We start from the raw sequence: 27,691 nt of genomic DNA on the forward strand, positions 1-27,691 counted from the left end.
TTATGTGTAACCTATCTAGTGACATAAAGGGCTACCTTTTCATGGTATCTCAATGTTATGGAATGAAATAAAAAAAATAGGATTTTTTTAACATATGAAGGTATTTCACAATGTTTTTCTTGCCTACTGGGCAAAATGAAAGGTAGATGGATATATTGCCTATTTTGAAATAACTTCCTTTTGCTTTTTTTTCTTTTTTTTCAGCTTGAATAAGTTGTACAACAGCTACATTTTCCAAATGTAACACTCTTTGTCCGTTCCTTGATGCTAATAATATCATTCACTTCATTAATGACTAACATAATTAGTTTTTCTCCTGCTGATAAACACTGTGTTTGAGATATTTAAATAAATTACAGTCAGAAAATATGACTGCCACGAAATTACTTTACCTGAACACGGTAAGAAATATATTTGCTCACTGTTATGACAAAATGGAGTTTTTACTACATTTACACTGGTTAGACTTGGTCTCCTTTGGGACAGTGACACAGATCTTAGTCTAGTGTAGACATGACTAGAATTGTTAATGAAGTTCCTTCTGCTGGTTAAACACTACCTTTAGTTATACTTCATATATCAGTGAATATCATCAACGGAAGCGGATGACATAAAATGAAGGGAAAATATCTCCCTACAAGCAATCTGTAATTGCTTTATTCCTTGGAAAGTCTAAACTAAAAAATAACTCAATTTTCAAATGGCAGGGTAGCTTTGTGGTGTTTATATTCTGAAGTGGAAAAATCACACTTGATCCCTAAGACAAATTTTGATTTCTGCAACAAATCTGATCTCTTCAGTCATGGAAACACAACAAATATGGAATCTCATTAAACATTTTTCACACTTTTCAAAAGGGAACTATTTCAAGGTTTTATCTAGTGCTATCCTGCTTTTCTCCCTGCTATTCAGACTGTAAATGCAAACATATTCTCCTTTATGTTTTTTTTTTTTTTTTTCCCCCTCTTAGTTTCAGTCTCTTTATAGCTTTGTATATAGCCTGTTCCACATATATCTATTATTGTGGGCAAAGCTCTAGTCAGTTTTGGGCATTTATGATTTCTGCTGACAGTCTAATTTTGCAACATCAAAAGTGTCATCACAATATTTTATGCCTTGGATGAGTGAAGAAAAAGAGACATTGTGTTTTATCCCTGTTATCAATCGGGGATGTTCTACTTCATTTAGCAAAAAGGGAAGTGAAAAGGATGCGACAAACTAGATGTGTCAGTCAAGTTTTATCAAATCACAAGTCAGAGACTATATGATCAAACTAATGCCTTGGTTTTACTGGACGTAGTCCAGACAGGTCAGACATGTGCTACTTCTTTGGTTCATGGCTATCTGTTCACTAAGTGACATAGTACATGGATGGATTTAAAGGCATGCGCTTTTGTCTCAGTTGTTTGTATTCAGCAGGTAGTAGACAACTTCTGCTTATTTGACTCCTTATTGCAAGGGAAGACAGTAAGGAAGTCTATTTGTTTATTTTGAAAACAAATACTGAATCATTCAGAGTATTGATCTGAGCAACATGGATATGTTTCTTATAGCTTTGCATGACAAATCTGGGGGCTTGAATTGCAGACTGAACCACACACAAATGGGTGAGCTGTTGTAGGAACCTGGGAAAAATGAATGTGTTTTGGTTTACAAATGCCCATTCTGTACCTAAAGTGTTATCACAGCACAGCTAACCCTCAGACATCCACCAAATAAAGTGATACTGTTTTTCTGACTGTTGAGTAGAATATACCCAATGTTGCATATCCATAATTTAAGAAATCTTTGACAACAGAACCTGTATTTTTAGTATCATCAGCTACGTCTTATTTCTGAGTCTAATGAGGACTGTTTTCTGTTGGGTCCAAGACAAAAGATCTCATAAGTTAAAGTTCTGACATTACTGAAACAAACATACCTTTTAGGTATTTTTCCTTGATGTGAGCAGATAAGGTCTTTTCTTTAACAATCTCTATGTTATAGGAGTGACAATACTGCTTTTTTAAACTTCTATTCATTTGAACACATAAGTAATTTTTTTTTCAAGTGAAAAGTAAGTGTATTCTAGAAGGTAAAATAACATATCACAAGAATATAGCTATTTTTATGTAGTAACATTTTTATGTGTGTTTGAGAGATCAGAAATGCAAATTTGGAATAGTTTACTTTAGGCAGAAACATTCCCCCCTGGCTGATCTCAACAGAAAACTCTGAAATTGTAGGAAATGTATAGTAGGAATAAATCTAGGATGTCCGTTTTTAAGGAGATCAAATAATTTAGGCTGACACAAACAAATAAGGGAAAAAATTGTCAACGTTCAAAGAACCTAGATGCAGTAGCGTTTTCTGGCACTAGGGGGCATAAATGCCATTGAAATTAAATGGAAATGCAAATGCAAAAAAAAATAAATTAATGCACGTTACAAATACCTCTGCCCTGTCCTACCTCTTTCGAATTAATTTACATTCTTTTACAAACATTACATTGATTGAGGTCTGTTGTCTGCTCACATCATATTTGCTGAAGAGGGAAAGCTAGTAACATTTTTATTTTCAAACATGTAAAACATACCAGAAAATAATGGAGGTGTAAAAAATGAAAAGTCATTAAAATTAATTTGACACTATTTATTTTAAAAGAAAGTGAAATTATGGTCAAAGAACAATGAAAATAATACAAAAATCTACGGAAACTAAAATCTATACAGAAGCTAGAATGGCGCATTTTTTCACCTGTGTAGTTGACGGCTGTGTTTCCCAGCGGATTTGGCATGTCAAGCAGGTAGAGTTCTGTTTTTTGGTACTGGAGGTGATTAACACAGTGCTGTGAATCTGACCTTTTTAATTTAGTCTAGCTGGTTTTCCCCCTGCTGTCTCCTCTTTCCAGATATAGTCCCTCACCCTCCATTTGCTTGGCTAGTCCAGGCAAGGTCAGTGTGGTGCCCACCTCAGTGGGGTGAGTTCCCCTCAGTGGGGAAGTGCCCTCTGGCTTTCCATTTTGGCTGATGACACCTTCCCCTTCTCTGGGACCACATGCAGAGCCCCAGAGGCTGCTCTGTAAGACTCTAAACTGCAATCACACAGCTGCTCATCAGCCCTTGTTTTTGGACAGCCAGCCACCCAGTCAGGCATGCAGTAATGTTCCAGCATTGGGGAGAAAGCAAGAAAACCAATTCCCAGCCTCTCTGACACTAACAATAATCATGATGAATCTGCAGCCTTACCTAGGTCTTAAAATAGCCTAATGATTTTGGAAAAGTAATTTCTAATAATACAAAATATTGCTGTTAGTGTGAGATGCAGAACATTATATGCATTATTCCAAATTTTATTCCAGCCTAGGGAGATTCTGTACAGAATCACAAATAATCTTTCTGGCTGCTTTTATTGCTGTGAAGGGCCCTCTGTTGCAATAGCCCTCTCTTCAACTCAGCAGTGACGGACGTGGTACCCTCTGGGGTCCATGAATGCTGCCGCAAGCACTGACCAGAATGATCATTCATGAATGATGAAGAGCACATCTGCTTCTCAAGAGCAGCAGTGCTCCCTGGGCTTTCCGGACCACAGGGCCAGAGTCGAACCTGCCTTGCCAGACAGTAACACATTACTGCCCCTGTACCTGTCTGAGTTATCAGTTTCTGAAATACAAGGTTTCCAGATTTTTTTAGTGTGCGCACGCGCCAGGGCTTTCATCCAAGAAACTTAAGCAGATTTCCAAGGTGGACAGGTGGACTTCAGTATTTAGAGGTCACAAAAAAAAGGAACTTTTGAATGTTAAAAAGTTAAGACTCGTTCATTAGAAACACTTCTGAATTATTGCAGTCAAAGCAGAGATTCAGATGACCAAATTCCTTATGCTTACCAGGAAATACTAATATGGGAAGATTAAAAAAATGTTTTTATGTTTCTTTTTTGTCATGTCACCTTCAATCCATAGGAGAAGCTAATATCCTAACTGCTCCTGAGCTGCTGCAAAGCACTATAGAAGTATGATATCTGCTTAAAGTTGTATGGTGTCTATTTAAATAACCAGGGCTAAAGCTCAGCCGACCTTCAACAGCTGTGTCACACTTGCACAGATATGCTACTGAGGTGTGGGATTTTTGTTGTTGTTTTATATTTTTCCCCAGTTGTCAGAGGCAAAAATAAACATACTTCTTTGTTGTTGTTGAAAAAGAGAATATTTTTGAATGGATCAGACACTCTTCATGAATAAGAAGAGTAACACAGCAGAAAAAATATTCTTGATGCAAAATTTTCAACCTGCCCTTCCTAGTACTACCAAAATCACTGTGATTCCCACAATGTGCTGGCCATTATTGAAACTCATAGGTGAAAATGGGTCTTTTTCAGAGTTTGCAGGCAAAGCCTGTCCTCATACAACCTGCTTTGTAACAGGCTTCTGTAGGAAGGACAGTTGCTCTTGCCCTCCCATGTCCACTTGGAAGCACTGAGTGCCCAAGCCCTCTCCTGCCAAATGGTGACATGAGACTGCAGCAACTGCAACTGAGGGTCTCCGCACACCGAGGAAAGCATTGGCTTGTGCTTTTAAGCACTTTTTTAGCCTTTTTTGTCTGTTTGTTTAAGTGGTGTAACATCACAACCCATAATGGAGTACCTCAGAGTTGGGGGTTCCAGCACCAGCTCCTGTGATGGAGATGCTTATACGATGAGAGATCTGCCATGTATTTGGTGGGATTTCATGCTTAGTACAGCTTAGTACAGTTCTACATACAGAGGACTGTATGTCAGCAATAATATTCATCAGATAGTTTGCCACACTCTCCCTCAGAAAGGACAGACTGATTAAACCTTGCTTTTGTGGTACCATGGACATGTGAATAAACAGATCTTTGCCAACTTGCTTCACAGACAGACTCTTAGGACTATACAGATAATCTTAGATAGGGAGCAGATATCAGTTAAGCATTTTAACATTAAAACCAATTGGAAAAATGCCATCAGTGAAGAAAAGAAACTATCCATTCTGAGAGTAGAAAAAGAAGTGCAACACATAAGGCAATATTATAGAGATGTCAGATTATATCTGACAATTGCAAAATGGTGTCTTTGTCTAAGGAGGGTGCTTTAAATTGTTATGAAGCTGTTCCCTAGAGCTTCCAAGCTGCTTGGTGACTAAATGCTGGCAAGTTGACACTAATTAGTCATTTATTTCAACATTACATGCTACAACTGATAATTTAAAATGCTACTGGTAATAAGTTTAAGTGGAATTTCTAAATAAGCATTTAAACTGTGTTGCCTTAAGGATTCAACCTGTACATTTACAATTTTAAAAGTATCTAAACTGTAGTTTAGGAGCGAATTCTGTTTTTAAAACACCACTGTATGTGAATGTAAAATGATCCAGGGCTAGATTTAGAAGAATAAGATAAAACTAACTCTCTCTCTCTCTTTTTTTTTTTTTTTTCAGTTAAGAGAGTGTAGTGGAGAGGAAGAGGTAAATAAACAATGTCTTCATTTCTTAAAATTATCTATAGTCCTGCAAATACTATATCTAATTAACATGAATTTCAGTTATTACTTTGCTGTATTAGTTCAGAATTTCAAGTCTTTGAGATACCATAGTGATAAGCAGAGAATAAATGCTTTGCTGTATAATTATTCATAAGATGGTACAAATGATTACAGGAAGAATATACTGTCACTCAGATACTTTGCATTTTCTGGGGTCTGTAGACATTCCTTTTTTTTTTTTTTTTTCAGTCTATTTTTTGTGAAACCAACAGTAACTCAAAAGAAAAAAATAATTGACAATTTGATCTTCGCTCCTGCAATTCTGACTTACTTCCCTAAAATAAAATATTCCAAGGTCTTTGCTCTTAAAAATCAGTGACATAGTACGTATTTAGTCAGGACTCAATTTTTCAATAGTTCTTTTTTCAGTGCATGTACCCACACACAAACACATATACATAGAATAAACTGGCCAACTTTGTCAAAGTTCAGAAAAGAACCAAAAAATACCAGTAACAAGCCAGATCAAAGCTTTGTCTAGACTCGTATTTGAGTCTCCAACATTTAACCTTGAACAAACAAACTTATACGGAAAAAATAGGGTAAATATACATGATAATATCCCTGAATGCTCTTCCAACCTCCAACCTTTTACAGCTCTGGTACTTGAGTAATTTGCAATTTCTTTGTAGCTAGTGCTTAATGCATTACATTTGCATAGGCTTTATTTTTTTCCATTTAATCCACACACATTTTTAGCATTTGCAACATTGGCAGTTCCTTGGTCTGCTATGCGCGGTCTCCTTTAGACTCTTCTGACTGCGGTTCCTTGCTCCATATGAAGCTCCCAACAAGGTCCTTGTATTTGAAAAACCAGCTGGTGTGTGATCTCCAGCCACCCTGCTCCTGTTACTTGTGGTTTCTTACTATTTTCCTTATCTCTTTTCCAGACTGACAAGTCCTACTCTGCCCATACAGAATCTACTCCCTGTATTTGATCATACCTTCTGTCCTTTTCTTCTCCACTTCTTTTGTATTATTTACGAGAAAAGAGGACCAGAACTGCACATGGTATTCAAAGTAGTACGGACAAGTTCAGAATAGCTTATTTTTCTGATGCCAGCTTGGACAATAAGTTATTATTATTCACAACATTAATATGTGATTTCTCATCCTTGTTATTTCTCTGTACAAATCTTATTATTGGTGGGGCTGGTAATATTTGTCTTACATCCTAGATCTCTATCACTGACAGAGAAAACAGAGCTGTTAGACTTCTGGCACAGCATGGGAGTTTTGACGACTGTTGTGACAAAATTTTTACAAAATGATCATTGAAACGATATAGCTTACACAGCACCCATGCTACCCAGAGAAAGAAAATGCACTCTTAGATCCGTACCAACACTTAGGTTAACAGAAATACACCTTTGTCCTCTGAATACATTTTTTTTTCTTTATTCTTTCTGAAAATCCTTTCTTGGAAGAAGAGAACTACAAAGGAATACAAAGTTAAGAGGCAGTATTTTATATGTCATAGGGAAATAGAAACCAGGACGAATGCACACCAGGCTCAGATACACAGCATTTAAAGTAAATTGATACAAATACAATGGAGTAGTTTCCTGCAGTTCCTACTTAAGCCATTAACATGAACAATATCAGAACATAAAAATCTCTGTCTTCAAAAGTACCACCGTCTCTAGCCACTCTTTACATTAAAGATTAGGGATGAATGATGGGCAATGCCTTCTAGTGACGATCTGGCCATAGCACCTAGTAAAGACTGAATAAAGAACCCATACTACAAGCAGTAAACCAGAGCAATGTGGACTTCACTGACAACACCAACTTGTCTGTAAAGAGTCCAGTTCCAGGCTCCATTAGTTCCCAGCAGGACAGTCTATGGCTTAACACATCCTCCCTGGGAAATGATTTCAAAGGCAGCTGCTAAATATCTTCTACCTAGCCTAGGTTCATGGATGCTCACTGTTCCCTCAGACACTTCAGAAGACTTAAAAAAAAAAAAAAAAAAAGGTGTTTTATTCTTCAGTTTAGTAAATTTTTCAGCATAGTGAATAAAATCAGAATTGTGTCATGAAATATGGACTTAGGTTCCTATTCAAATGGAATGTTTCTGAAGCCCGAGGGTATGTTTTGATATGCTGTCTTGCCTCAGCAGAGGTGAGTGAGAATTTTCCTATTAGTGTTGTGATTAGGTACAATCTGGGTCCAGTGCTCTTGTTTCATCCCAGAAATACTGCTGAAAATGTTATGTAATTAATTTCTCCTACAGATTTTCTTTCAGATGCAATACTTATGTTAAATAGCAGCAAAGTCAAAACAAAGCATTGATCTGCCAATCCATTCCTAAATTTCTCTTGAGTATATATTAGCCATCAGGTCAGACTGCGCCAACTATAAATCACATTAACACTAGAAATGCACTGTGGAAGTCTGCAAGGACAGCCATGCGTCTCTTTTTTTGTGACAGCTACTGGGCACAGCACAGAGATCAGTGAGCTGATTTCACTTAGCAATCAAATCCAGCTGCTTCTACGCTCAGGTGAAACTCTGAGTGAAGCAACAGTGGGCTTAGCCACTGCTACCATTAGTGCTGTTCAGTGCTCTAATGAGCAGACCAAGATCTAGAGACGATTCCCACTAAATCCGTTACTCCTTGTGATGCTTTTTTCAGCAAAGTACTAGAAGTATCCAGTCTGCTTTACAGGCCTGTTGTCACCCTTTCGTGTGCCTTGTAACATAAAAACATTCTAGCTTAACTTCTACATATTTAATCCTACTAGATAAAGTTGGAGTTTAATACATTAAAAATAATGAAGGCAAAAATATTTTTAAAGTGTTCTTGAGATAATAAACAGAATTATTTTCTTGTCTTTCAAAGCAACAACAAAAAAAAATCAGAATTCCCTTTCCTTCTTGTTACTTGTTTTATCTCAGATTTTCATCATTTGAAAACAGTCTATTGCATCATGCTCAGCACTGGCTAGCACAACCACCAATGGACCACTATTATTTTTTACAATCCTTCAGGCAAAGATGAAAAACACAAAATAGCTTGTGCCAGGATTACACTGCTACTGACCTAAGTCTCTAGGGATCCCTGTCAAATATTGATTATTTCAGTTAATTTTTCTCTAATGCTAACACTAAATCTGTTAAATCCAGATTGAAAACTACTCTAGTATAGTTTTATGCACACACACATACGTACAATACTTGGATAAGACTAAGAACTTTCCCTTTAAGGTAGTAATAATGTCTTTGTACAGCTTTTGTGCACTAGAAGATTTATCACAGTCCAAGATTTTAGTGTCCCTTTCAGGCAAATATTCAGGAGAGTAATTTTATTCTGAGAACCTCTACTGTTATTTCTCCTCTGAAATTCAGCTCTCATCATTTTTGTGACAATTTTATAATCACAGAATGGATGAGGTTGGAAGGGACCTCTGAAGATCATCTAGTCCAACCCCCCTGCTGAGCAGGGTCACCTAGAGCACGTTGCACAGGATGGCATCCAGGTGGGTTTTGAATATCTCCAGAGAAGGAGATTCCACAAGCTACCTGGGCAACCTCTGCCAGTGCTCTGCCACCCTCACAGCAAAGAAGTGCCCTCTTATATTCAGCCAGAACCACCTGTGCTTCAGTTTGTGCCTGTTGCCTCTCATCCTGTTGCTGGGCACAACTGAAAAGAGACTGGCTTTATCCTCTTGACAGCCTCCCCTCAGATATTTATACACATTGATGAGTTTTCCCGTCAGTCTTCTCTTTTCCAGGCCAAATGGGCCCAGTTCTCTCAGGCTGTCCTCATACAACAAGTGCTCCAGTCCTCTAATCATCTTAGTAGCCCTCACCAGGGCTGAGTAGAAGGGGACAATCACCTCACCTGACCTGCTGGCAACACTCTTCCTAATGCACCCCAGGATACCATTGGCCTTCTTGGCCACAAGGGTACATTGCTGGCTCATGGTCAGCCTGCTGTCCACCAGGACTTCAGGTCTCTCTCTACAGAACTCTTCTCCAGCAGCTCAACCCTCAGCCTGTACTGTTCATGCCTTACCATTTAAAATATATTTCAGGAAACACATCAGTGAAAGTTTCCAGATTTAACAGCACATTTGCTATTTTTTTTTCTGTTGGTCTAATCGTCTTTTCATTCTTTTCCAATTTTCAGGGATTTTCAAGCTTGCTCAGATAAGTCCAGGAAAAACGAAACAACTGACGTACTTCAAGTCTTGGAAAATAAAAGCAAAAGCCCCCAGAGTTCACTCAAGGCTCTTAACAACTCAGCTTTTTATCAGTGCTAAGTGCTAAGTTCCGTCCTGTCCCGTCCCGTCCCGTCCTGTCCCTTCCCTAAACCTTGAAAAAAGGAGGGAATGCTACAGCATTCAATCCTCTTAAATTTTCCTGGCAGAGTAATTTGTTTCAGCCGAGCATAGTTATCTCTTTTCTTGCAAAGAAACCAAAAGCCTGTGTGAGCTACTCACTATGTGAACAGCTTAACCCTCACCCTCCCACCTGCCATGCACTAACTTGGCAAGCTGTAAAAGCCTGGCATTACATAGTTTAAATAGGAAAATTTGCATTTATTACACATGAGACGTTTTGAATCAATAGTTAGTCCTCCATCAGATTGTGCAGGTGTCAACTTTGTCAATGAATGCTTCACCACTGCTTTTGAGTCTTGACATGACTTTTAAAGGATAACATTGTATGTGGAAAAGTAGTAGCATGGTACAAACGGTGGAAATGTGTTTATCTACCTCTATCAATTCTGATAATGCATTTTGTAATGTGACCTCTTATGTGCTAGTAATTGGACGCAAGCCACCAAAGAATCTCTAAACATTAGCAAACTGCAATGACATGACAATGACTTTCTGCCACTACTAACCCCATTCTCATTTCAGTTCATGTCCCGTAACTGAAAGGTTCTGTATCTTGCTACCAATCCTCTTGGTTATTCAGGCATAATACTTCATGATACTGACCTCTACTATTCTTTTCATAAGTAGCAAATAAATATATTTTCTATGTGTATGAGAAAATGTCTCCCTCTCCGTTGTGTATAATGTTTAAAAACATCGTGCCAAAGCCCTTCCAAAATCACACTTTTTAGAGACTGCTGATAACCCTTGAGTTTTCGTGTGGATCCCTCAGAAATGGAGCTTCTGGACTATCACGCATCCTTTCTATAGTGTTTTTACACTTTACTTTGTAAAGTTTCGGTGTTCATTAAACATATCAGAATCTTTATGGAGAGTTTGGCAACTACTCAGTAGTAAAACCTAGCGCTTGGGAAAATTGTGTGAGACTTCTCTGACTGGAGAGATGAATGTAGGTGCTCCATGCACGTGCTCCAGAAATCATGTTGGAGATGGATTTTTCCCAATCATTTCCTGTGCAGCACATATTTCACAAAATACCAAAATATTCAGAAAGCCAAGTCTGAAGTTTGGTGCTGTTTTAAATGTGCAATCAAACCACAGCTGCAAGAAGTTCTGTATAGTTTTTAACTAATGAATTTTTATTTTCAAATAATGACAGAGAAAATACTTTACCTGCCAATGAGTAAAGCTTTTGGAGACTGGAGCTTTCATGGATGGTCAAACTCTTAATGCAGAAAAGCTTTTTGATCCCAGCTCTCCAATGTGGTTTGCAATAAACATCAAGGCTTAAATTTAGAGTTAGCACCTGCACATCTTTCTGTGGGTTTTGGAAGAAAAGTCTTACCCTATCCTCTCCCTTCTTCAGGTTTTGAAAGACAAATGTGTTTCACTTAAGATGATGGTTCAGTGTGTATTCACGGACAATGTAGCCCTCCTTGCAACATGGATTTAGATTCTGTGAGGGAATAAAAATTCAGTCCCACAGTACTATTTTGGCTTTTTTCCCACCAACTGGCTACACTGACCTTGCCTGGAGGGCAGACTCCATTTTTAGGCGTCTAATTCTCTCGTCATTATTTGGCACAGCCCTTGTGTAAATCATTATGCCTAATAATTAGATACTGCAGTACTCAGGGTTGTGACACGAGACTTTCAGAATCATTAATATTGTGCCTCCACTGTAATTCTTTCCCCTTCCAAAGGCTGTGTGTCATGCTCAGACAAATGCTGTGGTATATCAGACATCAGAAGCACTGTAAAAGTTACCTTTCCAGTAATGATCTCTGTGCTGCAAATAAAGACTCCGGCTTATCCACTGAGCAATGAATTCCCCAGTGATATCTGAACATTTTGAACCTCACACAAGCTTTCTCCAATTTCTGCAAACCTTCAGAAACCCATTTTTAATTGAAAATGCTATAAAAGCAATATACTGCAGATCATTTATCTTGGTCTTGCAGGCTGCGTTTTTGGACCCCTTGATGTAAACAAAAACTAAGCAAGTAAAGCTACTCCTGACCAGCTCTCTGACCATAGCTGAAATATATTTCCTGAGCCAGTTACTAGCTTGACCTCAAGGCCCCATCATAAAAGAATAACCTATCAATTTCTACCTGTCTCCGCTTCAAGTATAACTATATTCATTGTGTTCATTTTTTTGTTTGTTAAAATCAGTCAGGAGCTCTCAGCAATAACTGACAGCCCTTGTGCTTAATTTTGACTATGCCATTCACTGAAAATTTTGTCCTCGGATTTTAAATTTCTTCTCAACCTTTTGGTTCAAACTGTGTTTCTTTTATCTCTATAACAACAGGTACAATTTAATGAGGACTGCCAAACCCTCTCCTTTTCATGCATTTTAAATTAGTTTTGCTTCTCACTGAGTATAAATCTCTTTTTAGAGACCTTTATATAGCAACTCTTCTGTCCTTTTCTGCTGTTATGTTTGTTTGCAGGGTGTTGAACACCGATTTCCTTCCTTTTCTCCTTGACTTTCTTATTATGGGTACATTCTTGTTTGTGAACATATTATAACTGCACAGCTTTGGAGATGGAGCTGGCATCTGGAAGAGAGTCGATGCTGCAGTCCTGGTGCAAAATGATGATACACCTCAGAGCTTTGCTGTTCCATATAGTGGATTGGTAATTGCCCCCTGATTTTCAAATCTGTACAGAGTTATATGTCTAGGGAATGGATGAAGAAATGACCCACCGGCCTTGAGCTGTTATGTGGTTTGAGAGTCAGAGGAGTGACAGATATGGTTGAGTATCACTGCTGTGGATGTTGTACCATGCTACCTATATATACCTCCAGAAGTGACTTCTGTTCTCCTATGGGAAAAGACTGTTGCAATCTCATGATTGCAAGGACTCTTAAAACTGGCTTTTAGCACAGAGATTTAACATGCTGGGTCGTCATAGTTTGAAAAGTAGGGCTGTTCAAAATTTTTCAAGAATATTTTAAAGTGAAGTATAACTTCAGTTGAGGACCAGATTCTGGCCTCTCTCCACTTGCAACAACAATTTCACTTACTTCAGTAAGCTTCTTTTATGAGCATCTACTCTCAGCTTTGGGTGTCTGATTTTTGTACTATGGCTAGTAACCTATTTCTGATTGTGGAGGAGAACCCTATTGCCAGTGTTAATGTTGTTTCTTGTGATGATAAGGCACATTACTTCATAAGATAATTTGTATAATTCATATTGATTTATCCTCTACAAGAGACCACAGCATTTTCTCATATCCCTTTTCAGAATATACTCTCCTCTCACATTGGCACTGGTTCCTTGCACCCCACTTAACTCCATCCAATACTACACCGAAGGTTTTCCTAGGCCCTCTGCTGAGTCTCTCTTTTTAGTGCCTTGCTTTTCCCCACAGCTGTGTTTGCATCACTTTTCTTAAAGTAGGAAATTGTTTGGGAAAAAAGGGGAGGATATAGGGGGCACAGAGTTTACTCCACTGCCACAGCCAAAATGCACAGCAGTGGGCCAAAGCATTCTTATCTTCTTTTTCATATCTACATTTAGGAATCCTTCTAGCACTACAAAACGGAAATAACAATAATTTCCACAGAAAAAGTAAAACCATTTCAAATATTTGATACTGCTCAGTCATATGGTCTTATTACTGTGACTCCCATCTTACGTGCTGTCTTTTCTTCTAGGGCATTTTGGATCATCTCTCACCCTGCTGGTAAACTTAGACTGTGAGATCTCAGATTTGCTGTGCTGGAGGGCATAGATCAGTTCTGGGTGTTAGACATCTGAGAAGCCAATAAACCATTTTTCATTGCCTTCAAAGTAGGTCAAATTTGGTTGTAAATATTAGGAGAGTTTTCCTTTCTTTTTACACAAAACTTTGCTATTACGAGACTATAAGTCAGATAATAGCAATTCAAGTCCTCTCTCCAGGCCTCCTTAATGTGCTCATCAGTATTAACTACTAAATTCATTTGCCTTAGGAGCCAGAAGATCCCTACTTTGTATTACCAACATTATGTCTTTAATAAGTAGTTGTGCAGGTATATCACTGGCCTGTGCCTGTTCAGGAGGAGTAGGAATGAATGGATAAAATGAATCACAGGAGATCAACTCTCACAAGAGACAAAATAGAAGATGAAATTAATAGATATTTCTTTGGAAATAAAGCAGAAATTCCTGTCTGTGCCAATAACCAAAACACAGCCGAGTAGTACTTTTTCATTCTGTTTTTATATTACTCCACTTTGCTTTTTGTCTCCTCTCCCCAGACTAAGAATATTCCGTCTGACTGGTGATCTTTGATCTTTTTCATAAGAACTACTGTCTAGTCATTCAATCTCAACTTTATAGGATCATGGCCTACAGCCTTTGGGATCTTGCTTTCATATAAATCTCGGCGTCACCAACATGAGGATAATCTCACAGAGAGAAGAACAGCGGGCATAAAGAGAAGAAAGAAGTGTCCATGGAAATGGTTGCTCAGGAATTATTATAAACTTATCTACGTGGACAGCCACATGTGCAGTCCTCCCATTTGCTGATTCAGTTCTATAAATGCTAGGTAAGAGAACCAAATAGATGTGTTTGTCACCTTTTCAAGACATTTACGAACTGAAGCTCTGTGCTGTGCTGGCATAGACTACACAGCAGGACTGTACTTCATCTCATCAGCCCAGAAGAGATGTGCAACCTAGCAGCTATTTATGTTTGCTACTCAGTGCTGCAGCTATCCCACAGGAAGAGGGGCACTGCTTCTACTCTGAGGAGAGGATGACCTTCAGTGGAAATATGGACCACATTTCAGGGTGTGGTTGTTGGTGACTGGAAGACAGTGGTCTTAGTGACTCAGCTCACCTGCACCCCTCGTCCTTCTAACATAATAATTATACAACAATATATATATAGTTGTATATATACAACTATTATATACATAAATATTATACGACTATTAAAATAAGCAAGCAAACAATCAATGTGTGAGAATGAAACTGTGATATCAAATTCTTGCTAGTACAAATATTCAGTGCAGTAAGAGGACTGTGACCTAAATAGTGCTGGAGAAACACTAAAGACAAACAAAATTGCATGACAGTCCAAGTAACTGATGCATTTTAGCTTGTAGCTAAGGGACTGAACAAATTTACTTAATCCTTAAAAAAAAAAAACCAACAACCAAACAAATAAACAAAACCCAAAAAAGTCAACAGTTAAAAAAAACTATGTAATATATTCCTTGAAAAATAAATCAGAATGTGATGTAAAACAAGAAGTATGATAAACACTGTTGTTCTTTCCAACAATCATTTGGACATGTCAGATGCAATTACTTTGATACTTTACTGGGTTTACTTGGCAAGGGCTTGGTAGCAGGGGGACTTCGGGGGTGGTCACTGTGAGAAGAACCCAGGAGCTTTCCCATGTTAGATAAAAGCCAGCTCTAGCAGGCTCCACAAGAGACTTGCCACTGGCCAGAGCCAAGCAAATAAGCAGTGTTGTTTGCGCCTCTATGACAGCAGATTTCAGTAAGGGGAAAAACTGATGCACCACAGCAGATGGGAGAGTGAGGAGTGAGAAGCAGCCCTGCAGACCCCAAGGTCAGTGCAGAAGGAGGGCAGGAGGTGCTCCAGGCAGGCAGCACAAGTTCCCCTGCGGCCTGTGGAGAGGCCCCTGGTGGAGCAGGCTGTCCCCCTGCAGCCCATGGGTCCCACACGGAGCAGATCTCCACGCTGCAGCCCGTGGAGGAGCCCCCGGTGGAGCAGGTGGATGTGGCCTGGAGGAGGCTGCGGCCCATGGAGAGCCCCCGCAGGAGCAGGCCCCGGGCCGGAGCTGCAGCCCGTGGAGAGGAGCCCACGCAGGAGCAGGGGGCCTGGGGGGAGCTGCCGCCCGTGGGGGACCCGTGCTGGAGCAGTTTGCTCCTGGGGGATGGACCCCGTGGTACGGAGCCATGTGGGAGCAGTTCTTGAAGAGCTGCTGCCTGTGGGCAACCCCCGCAGGCTCAGTTCTGGAAGGACGGCATCCCGTGGGAGGGACCCCACGTGGCGCGGGAGCAGAGGGGGACCGTGAAGGAGTGGCGGATACAAAGGTCAGTGATTGACCGCAGCCCCCATTCCCTTGTTCCCCTGTGCCGCTTGGGGGGCGGTGGCAGAAGAGGGTGGATGGGGGGAAGGTGTTTTTAGTTTGCTTTTAATTTCTCACTGCTCTAGTCTGTTGGTAACAGGCAATAAATTATATTAATCTCTTTAGACTAAGTCCATTTTGCCCATACTGGTAATTGGTGAGGAAACTCCCTGACCTTATCGCAATCCTTTAACCCTTTTTCATTGAATTTTCTCCTCCTCTTCCTTTGAGGAGGGAGTGTGAGAGAGACGTTGTGGTGGAGATTAGCTGCCCATCAGGGTGAAACCACCATAGGTAATTATTTTATTCTATTCTCATAAAAGAGTTGAATTTCTGGAGGTCATCTACTGCATTATATCTAGCCCTTTTTACTTATCTGAGCTGTTATGCAAGAAATGCATTAGGGCTACAGGGTAGTTCTTGCTAAAGGATGTATGGCACTATTAAAAAAAAGCAAAAAAACCAACCCATCACTTTGCAATGGTGACTTCATTAAAATATTTCTGTCTTCCTTTTACAGACAATCAGTTTTGCTTTGTTGGAGTACAAATCCTGCTGTTATACAGTCATGGATGATATTTTTGGTATCCTAGTCTCTCAAGGTCTCTGGGTAGCAGTTGTGGAGTCTAATGCAATCTTTTTTATCGTTCTTCTGTAAAAAATACCCTAAAACCTTAAGTCCAGATTCTATCTGCAATATTTGAGGAAGGCAAGAACAGCTTAAGAAGAAAGAGAGGGGTATTTTCCTATCTGAAGCCAATATAGAGGCAACGTGCATGTTCTTATGTGTACTGTCAGATCTTATTCATTGAATTAGCAAGAGCAGGATTAGACCCACAATACTCTTTCAAATCACCAGGAGGTGGATTAGGGCTAAAACTACCGATTAAAGCCTGTTTTCTTCAAAAACAATCTGCACATAAATTTTCAGGATTTAAATGCAAAAGGTGTTTGTAAGCACTATGAGAAACCACTTTTGAGCTGAAATTTACTAGGAGAATAGTTCCATAATGACCAACAATTACAAGTTTCTGCAAAGACTGTTCTTTAAACTCTGGAGATGCAGTATCCTTTGACTTCCAATTTAAAAATATGTCCTATATTAATTAGAGTTTTGAAGTTAAAATGGCAGGGAACCTAAAATAGGGCTTTTTAATGAAGGCAACTTTCAAAGCAGTGAAACAGAAAGTTCTCCTGTGATACAGCCTTAAATGAACACTGTAGAATAAATTCTAACCTCATTTAACCCAGGGAAGACATACTAGAATCAATGGGCCAGTATTGCAGAAAAAGGGGCAGTGAATTTAAATCTGCAAGTTAAACTCTGTCATCTGGAGTCTTTCAAAGAAGATAGAAAATAAGCTCTCTAATATTGGCGATGAGGCGAATTTATGGCGATTTATTGCTCATGCAGTGCTATTAATGTGTGCTTATAGACAGAGATGAAGGTGACATCTATGTTCCAAAAAGTGTAGCAGAGGTTACAGAGATAGGGGATCAAGCTGAAAGGGAGAAATGGAGAAAAACCTGTATAGTAGTTAAAGTACATATTGTTGTTTATATCATTTCTGAAGATGTTGTTTTGTAATGGGAATGTTCCTTTATGTTGTTGGAATGGTGGGACACATGTTGTATGGTTGTATAGACCTTCACCTGGATTCACCTCGCTTAGCTTTGCAAAGCTGTCTGAAAAATCTGAATTTGAGAGCTCTCAGTACATAGCTGAGCCATCTGCAAAGACTTCAAGGTAACTTATCTTTTCTCATCATCATCTGAAAGCCTAAGTGAACTCGAAAGTTTTAACTGTGGAGAGCTAAAAAACAGAAGAGAGGAATCTTGGTCCATACATCTGTGTTTTAGGAAGCAATGCTCAAGATGCTTAGAGACCAATGATGGTGCTTCTTATTAGTTCTTCAGACTGCCTTTCCAGTTGTCAAGATCAAGCATATTTCTTCTCAAACGATCAGTAAACACTCAGGGAAATAAAATCAGACTTTTTCTCTGAGATGTACAGAATACTTCAGTTGTTTTTCTTATTTTTTAATTATTTGTCTGTGCTTACCTGTCAGTACATGCATACTCAAGCGCTTGTAAGTCCATGCATACTGAACACCTTTGACGGGACTTAGTCTACTAAATAATATATTTGCTTTTTATTAAAAAGTCTCAGAATTTGTGGTTGGCTTATCTAATGCCTGGTGTTAGAAATAATGCTTCCGACTTTATTTCTGGTTTACAGTTGAGCTTGACAGGTCATTTCTCTTCTAAATATGTTCTACTTTTTCTTTTTATTGCAATTTTTATTATTACTCTGCCTTAAGCAATAGAATATATACTTCAATATTTTTTGTACTTAGTCTATTAAGATACACATGCTCTTCTTACTTTCCTTTTCATTTTACATGCTCATACATTTTTATGATACTACTCTAAAGGATTATCTGTAAATCAGATCAAGTTCAAGTTTTATAATAGTATGTGCTAAATATTACAGAGAAACTGTTCAAACCTATTTAACACACCAGGCTGGATTTTTATTATTATTATTTACTTATTTATTTATTTATTTTTGTAAGGTATCTTATTGGGCCTTTCAAAGGTCTCTAAACTCCACTAGCCTCGGTAAAGAACCAAAACCCACACAAGGGAGCTAAATCCACTACTGGATTACTTACTGAGTCAAATAATAATAATAATAATAATAAATAAAAATCTGCAAGCTGATGTTAGCAAAGTGAACAGAAAATGATACATGTCAGTAATGTGTTGTCAAGAGAATGAAGTACTTTCTTATTATTCCTTTACTTGACAAAAATATGTTAAAAGACAATAAAACGTAAAGCACAGCTTTAATTGCAGTAACAACCTGTACGCTCATCAGTGCTCAACTCAAATGATTTCCTTCAGCTAACAATATTTTTGTGAAAAGCAATGTCACTTAAACATTTGGAACAATTATTCTAGGCTGTAAAGAGTATACAATGGTATTTCTTTCATGATCTGAGATGCTAGTCTCTGTAACTGTTACTCATTTCAGAAGAACCTACAGGCAACCCCTGAGAAATGAAGAACTATGGTGTGAGCTGAAAGACACCCAATGAGGCTCCTGGAGCTCCACAATGGCATATTGTCATACCTAATAGGAATACAGAAGTGCTATCCATGTTGATGTAAGGACATGTATCCATGTTGGTGTAAGGACATGATGCACAATGACTGCTGGGACGTGCAGGTTTTGCAAGCCAGAATGCTGCAGAAGGGGAAGGTGCAATTGACATTGGTTTGTGTGTCTCTTGGATAGAGGAACATTACAAATGCATCTTCAGTCTAGCAAATCCAAGCAGCTTTTCCACCAAGAAGTTGTATAAAATACCAAACTGGAGAGAAAGTATGGGATAAAGGGCAGACAGAGTGCTCTTCCAAACTATTCCAGTGATTTAAGGGATAAATTGGGCATGCTTCTTATACTCTTTGGGCCACAGTCACACTGTCCACCATGGCACATAAGGTAGTGGGAACAACCCACCCACCAGCACCTGGCTGAGGAATTATAACAGGCAAAATGCATGTAGTACTGAACTCTCACTATTTTACACTATCAGTACATTGGCTGAGGAAGGAATACTAGGGTAAATGAGGGCCTGCTGCTGGATATTTGACTGAGCGATAAAAGACAAGGAAAATGAAGAGATACCCAAAGTCTTCTTTGCTGTGGCTTTTAATGTGAGAGGAAATGTCCTTCTTTGTGGAGGAGGACCTCTGTGTTCTGGTGTGCAAGCTGAACATGATTAGGTAGTGTGTTTTTCATAACTATGTGTAGAGCTCCAGTAACAGCAGTTTAGTCACCAGGAGAAGGAAAGTTACAGTTTCTCTATATTCAGCAATCGTGACTTTGCATCTGTGTACTGATTTTGTACTTCCTGCTACAAGAGATGCATTTGTAAACTGGCAGAGGGTCACCAAGATGTCTATGGTGATGGAAAACATGCCATAAGCAGTGGCTGAGAGACCTGGGTTTGTTCAACCTGGAAATGAGAAAACTAAGGGAGGATCTAGTTATTGTCCTCAGCTCCCTAACGGAACTTTATAGATGAGGTGGAGTCAGAATTCCCACAGGCATAGGGATAAGAATTAATAGGGATAGGCTGTAAGAATGGAAATTCCACTTGTTTATGAGGAAAAAATAAAGTCACTATGAGGGTGGTCAAACACTGGAACAGGTTGCTCAGAGGGAATGTGGAGTCTCTGTCCTTGGATACATTCAGAATTTGACAGGAAAGGGCATGAGTGATGTGAACCAGCTTCAAAGTTAGCCCTGTTTCGAGCAAGCCAGACCAGATGTCCTCCAGCAACATTTTTTCTACAATTCTATGATTGTGCAATGAACCAGCAGCTCTTTACATCAGGTGGACTCTCAGCACTCTCTTTGAGCTGAAGTACCATGAGACATGCTGCCTGAACATACTCCTTTGCATTTCTATTTCCCTCCCTTTCCTTGACTTCTCTTGTACACTGAGTTACTGTGAGGTTTAAGGTACCTAATTCCCATAGAGAGACTGTTTTGTATTTATAGAGTGTATATGGAACACTTAAGTCCCCTAGGAATATTGCACAAATAATAATAAAAACTATTTAAGACTAAAAAAAAGTGAATTTTTGTCTTAAGTCTAAACATAGCCAGGCAGGTAACATGACCAGTTAGCATCAATATTATAACTTCACTTCTGCTCAGTGTCATTATCAATTTCCCTGATCCCCACTAAATTTTGAAGAGTTACCATTTAGTAGTCAGAGACTACGGAAATACTGATTGGACTAATAACATTTCTGAATTGTTACCCTGTTTTTTTCTTGCTCCAGAAAAAATTGCTTATTTTCTTAGTGAGAGTCTAACGTCAAGCAGATGATGCAATCTGATACTCAAATAAAGATTGTCTTAAAAAAAAAAAAAAAGAAAAAGGAAAAAAAAAATTACTGGATTCTCCTTAATTTCATTTCTTTTTTGACTGTGGGCCTTCTTCAGCTTTGCTGTAACTCAATAAATTTTTATAATGATATTTATTTACATTGTGTGTCATAAAGGTTGATTGTATTTTTTCTAAAGAATCTCTACACTACTGGATACTGCAGGTGTCTGCAAAAAGTCTGGTCAAACTCTTTTTGAACAGTGTAGCTAGGCGTGCATTTTTCGTAAATGAGTTTGAATTTGTGCAAGGTATTAAAAGATAGCCAAGCTTGTGTCTGCAGGCTACATAAAGTCTGATAGGACTTAGGCCCAACATCACCTGAACACAGCTAAATTCTTCCTCTAATGCCCCTTTGGGCATGTATACAAATAGTTGTTTGTAACACCCCAACTGGCCTGCCCAGAATGTGTCCAGGCATCAATTAGAACCCAAAATATCGGGGAACCTTGTGAAGAGCCCCTGAACAAGCTCAGCTGAAAACAACGTACCCAGAACAGAGCTAACTACGTGAATTGTCACCCCATGCATTTCTGCTGCACTGGCTTCTCCCATTACCTCTCAAGGGGCTGTGAACTCCTCGTCTCCAGTAGAGTCCTGAAGCAGGAGTTTCTTCTGTACCTGAGGTAACCCAGCTCTGCATTACAGCAGCTAATGACACTATATATTGATGCTTGTAACTGTGCTCTTTTCAGTCTTGAACTGGTGTTACTGTGAGCATTCACAGAGAGAGTTCAGATGAACAAAAAAATAGGCCAGAAATTTGCTCTAGAAGAGTGGGCTAGAAGTCTGTTCAGACTCATCAGCATGACTAAAACTGTTGGCTAAATTATAGCTTGCCAAATTCTTCTGAACTGCTTGTCTCTCTGTTGCTTCCATGCTCCTGAGAACAAAGCTGAGAGATCAACACCCACATGCAGAGTGACCTCAGAGAAAATCCCTGGAGAAGTCTGAAAGAAGAACTGAAATATGATTTCTTCTGTCCAATTCAATTCACACAAAAACTAGACCTGGAAGACAAGAGAACTTCCATGGCCATTTTTTGGGGGGCTGAGGCCCGCATTATCTATATGGAAGTACTATATGGAAGTACTTCATCTGAGGATGACCACTCATCACACACACACACACAAAAAAAAAAGACCATTACCTACTCAGCTCTAAATTAACTCTCACTAAGTAGTACAGCTGCTATAAAATGTCATCTATTGATATTATCACAAATAAATCTGAAATGGTCTCCAATCCTGACTGTGAGCTATCGCTTTGCAGTTTGGCCTAAGGTCTCGATGGCGTGTAAGTTTTTTATCCTCTGTTCTGCAAACCTGCTGCCTTGGTTTTCTGTTCTGACTTCCTATTAATTCTCAACAGGAGGCTTGACTAAATTTCTAAATTTCTAAATATCAAAACCTGCCTGCTGAGAAACTGCATGCCCCGTGCTAACCATTGCCTCTGATAACATTTATGGGCCACTGAAACAATGGAACCACGCTAGGCTGGTGTGTGAGCAGCAAACAAATCTTGCAGAGGATAATGGGCATTATCGTGCCCTATTCTGCACAAGATAAGAATATCCACATTACTCTAAAAGCTTTCAGAACAAAAGATAACACTTAGCTTACTTTCCTTCAATAATTTGTTTACACATGCAAGAGACATGCATTGCCCCTTATCACATAAATACGTACAAACACGAACGAATAAACAGCAACAAGCCATTTTATCTCTGGGGCTGGAAGGGAAAGAAGAGATATAGTTATTCTTCCTATTTCAGAAAAACTGAGGGACACCCAAACTCTATGAATATAAGAATCATTTAGTATCAGACAGAAACAAAAGAAAGAGAAAGAGAGAGAGAGAGAAAAAAGTAATATATACTTTACATATATCAGAGAGATTTCAGTCAGAGTTTCAAATCCCAAAATGTGTTTGCATGTCTGCCAGAAATAAATGTCTTCTTTTGGCTGATAAACTGAACTAACTTGACATGAAACCAGATACTTTTTTTTGGAAAGGAAAGCAGGGACACCAGAGTGTCATTCTGAGGAGAGCTAACTCTCATAATACCCAGTCAAATGTGTTATTTGTTGTTCAGTAAACTCATATGGCAGTCATATTTCCGTTTCACTGATACTGTGTTTATTCTTATCCTTTCTTGAATTCCAAACCTTAGATATGTGAAAATCTACCCATAATGTCCATACAAGTTTCTTTCAACATGGATGGATGCTCAGGGAAAATAAGATTATGAAATAATGCAGCCTCTCTACTGCCTTGTGGCATGGAACATGTCAAAATTAATGGTTCACTCCCTCCTCTTCCCCTCCAAAAGCCATTACCAGTCAACGATCTTTAAGGCTCAGGACTGCTCAACGCTAAGTAGACCCCAAGCTGGGACTGCACTGATCCCTTTCTCTGTGGTTCCTTTCTTCTGAGCCATTCTGGTCCAATCCATCCAGGTGCTCTCATCATCCCTTGACCACTCTCTGTTAAAAGAAGAATGTCCTATTGTTCCTTTTTAATGAATCTGTGGATGAAAAAGAGTTCATTCAGCTGCCTTTGTGAGGCGTCTTGATTCTGAAGAGAGCCAGGTCATCAGCCAGTGCTAGTCCGGTCTCTGCCAGCAAGATTTGCAGCCCAACCTGTATGCATATGCATTTGAGGAACAGGGGTCAGAGGCTATACAGCATTATACAATGAGACTTTGACTCCTTCCTCTGGCAATGGAAATGCAGTTCATGCTGGGATAACTCAATTATTTTCCTGCTTTTGCTAGAAAAAAAATGAGGAGATGAAGGAAAAAAACAAAACAAACAAAAACAAAACCCCAAAACAAACAAACAAACAAAATCCAACCCACCAAATAATAGTAGGAGTGATCTGAGATCTGATCTTTGCCCCTCAACCTCTTTATTTATTTATTTTTATTTTTATTGGTAACTCAAGAATGCATTTGCCTGCACTTGTTTTGTCTATGGCTGAGTGTTTTCACTTTCATGCATGGTTGCCTGCCTACCTGAGCCCTGCTGAGAGCATGTTTTTCTCTGTGAAAGGAATGCATATGTTTGCCTGCCTGGTTGAACCAGAAGTTGTTTCTATAGAGAAAAAAAAAACAAAAACAAGTGTTGTTGAATTACAGTCAGGCACTTCTTTCTGAAAATTGTTCTTGTAGACAACAGCTGAGGTTCAGTGAGGTGAATGCAAGGATGTGTAATGTATTTTTACTTGCCCCAGCCTGTCCAGTTTTTTATGTAAGGAGGGAGTGCAATTCCTTGCATAGAGAGAAAGGATTGTTTCACCAACCTTGGGGTTAGAAGACTTAAGCTTGTGAAGAGAGCTATGAAAGATGATGGATCCTCCCGTCATCTCAGCTGCAAATTATTCCTTTTTATGCTGGATAAAATTGATAAAAGAAAGGTGAGGTTATAGCTGCTTTCCATGGCTGCAGCTTCCCATGCCTACCTTTTATCCCCCAAAGCCTTGAATGTGGTCTGTGTCAAGGGTAATGTAAAGACTTTTTTTTTTTTTTTTTTAAAGCAAAAAATATTTGTGATCCTACCATTGGAGCTGCAGTTAGAGGAGGTGTGTATTCTTTTTAGCTTCTTTTTTTTTTTTTTTTTTTTGCTATGTGTGGAAATAAGAAATCAAAACTTCCAGCACTCCTTCCTAAAGACTGAATAACACTTTATTTTTCATCTGCAAAACACTGCCAAGAAAGTGGAAAACAACAGGGAGAAACAACATAACCTATGCTACTGCAGAAGCTTAAATCATAGCTGAAACTAAAACTTCTCAATCACATACTTATTTCAAATGCTCTGTTCTGAGAAAAAGAAATAGAAAAATCTATGGAACTAGAAGTTACATAACAATATTGAAAAAAAAATCAGATTGTACTGCCTCCTTTAAGTTCTATAGATAATGACTACAATACAAAACTAACACAAAATATGAGGTTGGTCTTGTTAAGGTCTGAAAATTTTTCTGTGATTAGAGTTGGAGTGTCAAAGAAGACAAATTGAAGGTTCTCTGTCTTTTTTTCTTTTTTTCTTTTTTTCTTTTTTTCCCCTGGTATCGCTTTCTCTTTCTGTGGTCAATGAAAACTGATAACTACAGTTTTCTTCCAGGTTTATGCCCTATAACTAAAATTTCAGCTGATAATTGCTGGTCTTTTCTCCTCTTTGTTATCTTCTCTTTTTCCCTAATATACCATCGGTCTCCATACACGTTCCCTAAACTTGTTCTCTATTCCTCCCACCTTGTTCTTCATCTGTGGAATCAAAAATGTGAAACAGATATACACTGTGCTCTGGCATTTTTCAAGTGGCCTTGGCTGGTCTTTGTTTTTTGGAAATGAAACACAGACCACCAAATTTGGATGAGTCTTCAGGATATGATAGGGCAAACCTTGCTGCTAATAAAAAAAAATCAGGTTTCCACCTTGTGGGATTCTCTAATTATTCTTCATCTACCTTTATTTGCATGTCTGCCCAGATTTCTCTCTTAATTCATTCACAGCTGGACCTTTACTACATTCTGCTATGGAAATGTCTGAACTTTGTCCTGATTAAATCACAGACAGTTCTCTGAAATTATTTTCATAAGAATAAAACACTTTTCAGGTGTTAACACCAAAAGCTGTTATCACAGACCTCAATTTCTGGGCATTAAGAGAACCTAACTACTTTGCCTGGCCATGTGTTTCCTGAAGAAAGAAAGAAACACACAGTGTTTTTAGAAGAATCAGTGATCAGCAGTTCAGTTTCAGCCACAGGTGATGTGATGCCATTTACTCACACTGTATCACATTCTGGTGGCTAGTCAGACCTGCTCCTTGCCATTTCAATGTATTAATTCAATGTCTCCTTCCTATAGTAAGTTCTGATCTTCTCCTTCGTTTTTATTTCTCATATGCCCCTATTTTGCCTACTTTTTTTTTTTTTTTTTTTTCCCCCCAGGCATTTTAGTATTATTACATTTAGTCCTCAGCCAGCAATTTCCATGGTAAATCCAATCACCTGAGTTAAAAAGAAATAGGTTTCCCTTTGGTTGTGTGATTAAGTTATTCAGAGCATAGAGAAATTTTCTTAACTTGCACAGGGTTTTTCCTGTTTTTAGATCAACAATTTTTAACTGTAATAAAGACGTTACTTAGGAAGTGAACCACTTCTTTGCCTATGAACACTTTCCTTGAAGAAATGGCAGCTGGGACAGAAACTCCTGATTAGCATCTCTCTCTGATGGTCTTTAAAATGATCTAGTAAGATCCAGGCTCTCTACTGTCACCATCTAGGGAATGTGCATCTTTGAAGTATTCTTACCAACTCTTTGTGATTTTTGTTGTGAGTTGAAAAAAAAAATCCTTTTTGGTGTGGAATTTAATATTCCCCAATCTAAGTTATTTTCTAGTAATTTCTACCACTCTCTGCTAATACAGTGGAAGGAAATATAACACATTTTTCAATCCCAGAATTATAGATGTCTAAAGTCACAGCTTAGTTCTGACAAGAGAGATATTAAACACTATTGTTTTGGGTAAAGTGTTATTTTGATGAAAATGCACCTACCCTATTTATTTCTCTTTTCCTCAAAACATATTATTTTCTTTTATCCACATCCATTTCACTTTTTTTTTTTTTTTCATCTGTGAGAATAATTATCAAGCTAATTAATGTTGATATATCTGGAATGTAATTCCATAGTTCCATCTAAACAGAATATTCTGGTGTTTAGCTTGGGAATTGTAGAATGGTTTGGGTTGGAAGGGGCCTTAAAAATTCCACCCCCCCTGCCATGGGTAGGGACACCTCCCACCAGACCAGGTTGCTCAAAGCCCCATCCAACCTGGCCTTGAACACCTCCAGGGATGGGGCATCCACAGCTTCTCTGGGCAGCCTGTTCCTGTGCCTTACCACCAGCCGAATGAAGAATTTTCTCCGTATATCGAATCTAAACCTACCCTCTTTTAGTTTAAAGCTATTCCCCCTTGTCCTATCACTATTCTCCCTGACCAAAGTCCCTCTCCAGCTTTCCTGTAGGCCCCTTTTAGGTACTGGAAGACTGTTATAAGGTCTCCCCAGAGCCTTCTCTTCTCCAGGCTGAGCAACTCCAACTCTCTCAGCCTGTCTTTGTAGGCGAGGTGCTCCATCCCCTTGATCATCTTTGTGGCCCTCGTCTGAACTCATTCTAATACTTCCATGTCCTTCTTGGGCTGGGGGCCCTGGAGCTGCACAGTGCTCCAGATGGAGTCTCACAAGATCAGAGCAGAGCATGAGAATCGCCTCCCTTGCCCTGCTGGTCACAATTCTTTTGGTGCAGCCCAGGATATGGTTGGCTTTCTGGGCTGCAGGCACACATTGCCAGCTCATGTTGAGCTTCTCATCAACCAACACCCTCAGGTCCTTCTCCTCAGGGCTGCTCTCAATCCATTCTCCACCCAGTCTGTATTTGTGCATGAACACAATTTGATTTAACATTGATCTAACATATGAAGCAACAGCTGTCACTCTCAAGAAAAGAAGCAAAAAAAAAAAAAAGTTTTAAAAAGTAGGCTTCCAAAAGTCATTTCACAGTGTACTGTCCTGTGCCAATATAACAGACTTTTCCCTCCACACCCCCAGCATCCAACATCTAGTTTCTCACATAGTCTTACAGCTCAACCCTGGAGAACTCTTAAAGATCTTTTTCATATTCTGTGTGTACCAGATTTTAATTTTTGGAAGATATGTAGCCTTA

General features: G+C 38.9%; 2 protein-coding genes across 4 annotated transcripts in view; one reads left to right on the plus strand and one right to left on the minus strand.

The window, feature by feature from the left end:
* The window catches only part of TSPAN12 (tetraspanin 12), a 90,553-nt gene extending 75,375 nt beyond the window's left edge, over positions 1 to 15,178 (plus strand). The window contains exons 7-8 of one of the 2 annotated variants that reach the window (XM_066990922.1): positions 5,438 to 5,464; positions 9,677 to 15,178. In XM_066990922.1, coding sequence (XP_066847023.1) covers positions 5,438 to 5,464; positions 9,677 to 9,700 — 51 coding nt within the window. In that variant the 3' untranslated portion in view covers positions 9,701 to 15,178. The remainder of the gene's footprint in view (positions 1 to 5,437; positions 5,465 to 9,676) is intronic. The other variant, XM_066990912.1, reaches the window with a different exon arrangement.
* The window catches only part of KCND2 (potassium voltage-gated channel subfamily D member 2), a 303,685-nt gene that overhangs the window by 22,772 nt on the left and 253,222 nt on the right, over positions 1 to 27,691 (minus strand). The window lies entirely within an intron of this gene.

This window comes from Anser cygnoides, chromosome 1 (genome assembly GCF_040182565.1).
Source record: "Anser cygnoides isolate HZ-2024a breed goose chromosome 1, Taihu_goose_T2T_genome, whole genome shotgun sequence".
NCBI lineage: Eukaryota > Metazoa > Chordata > Aves > Anseriformes > Anatidae > Anser > Anser cygnoides.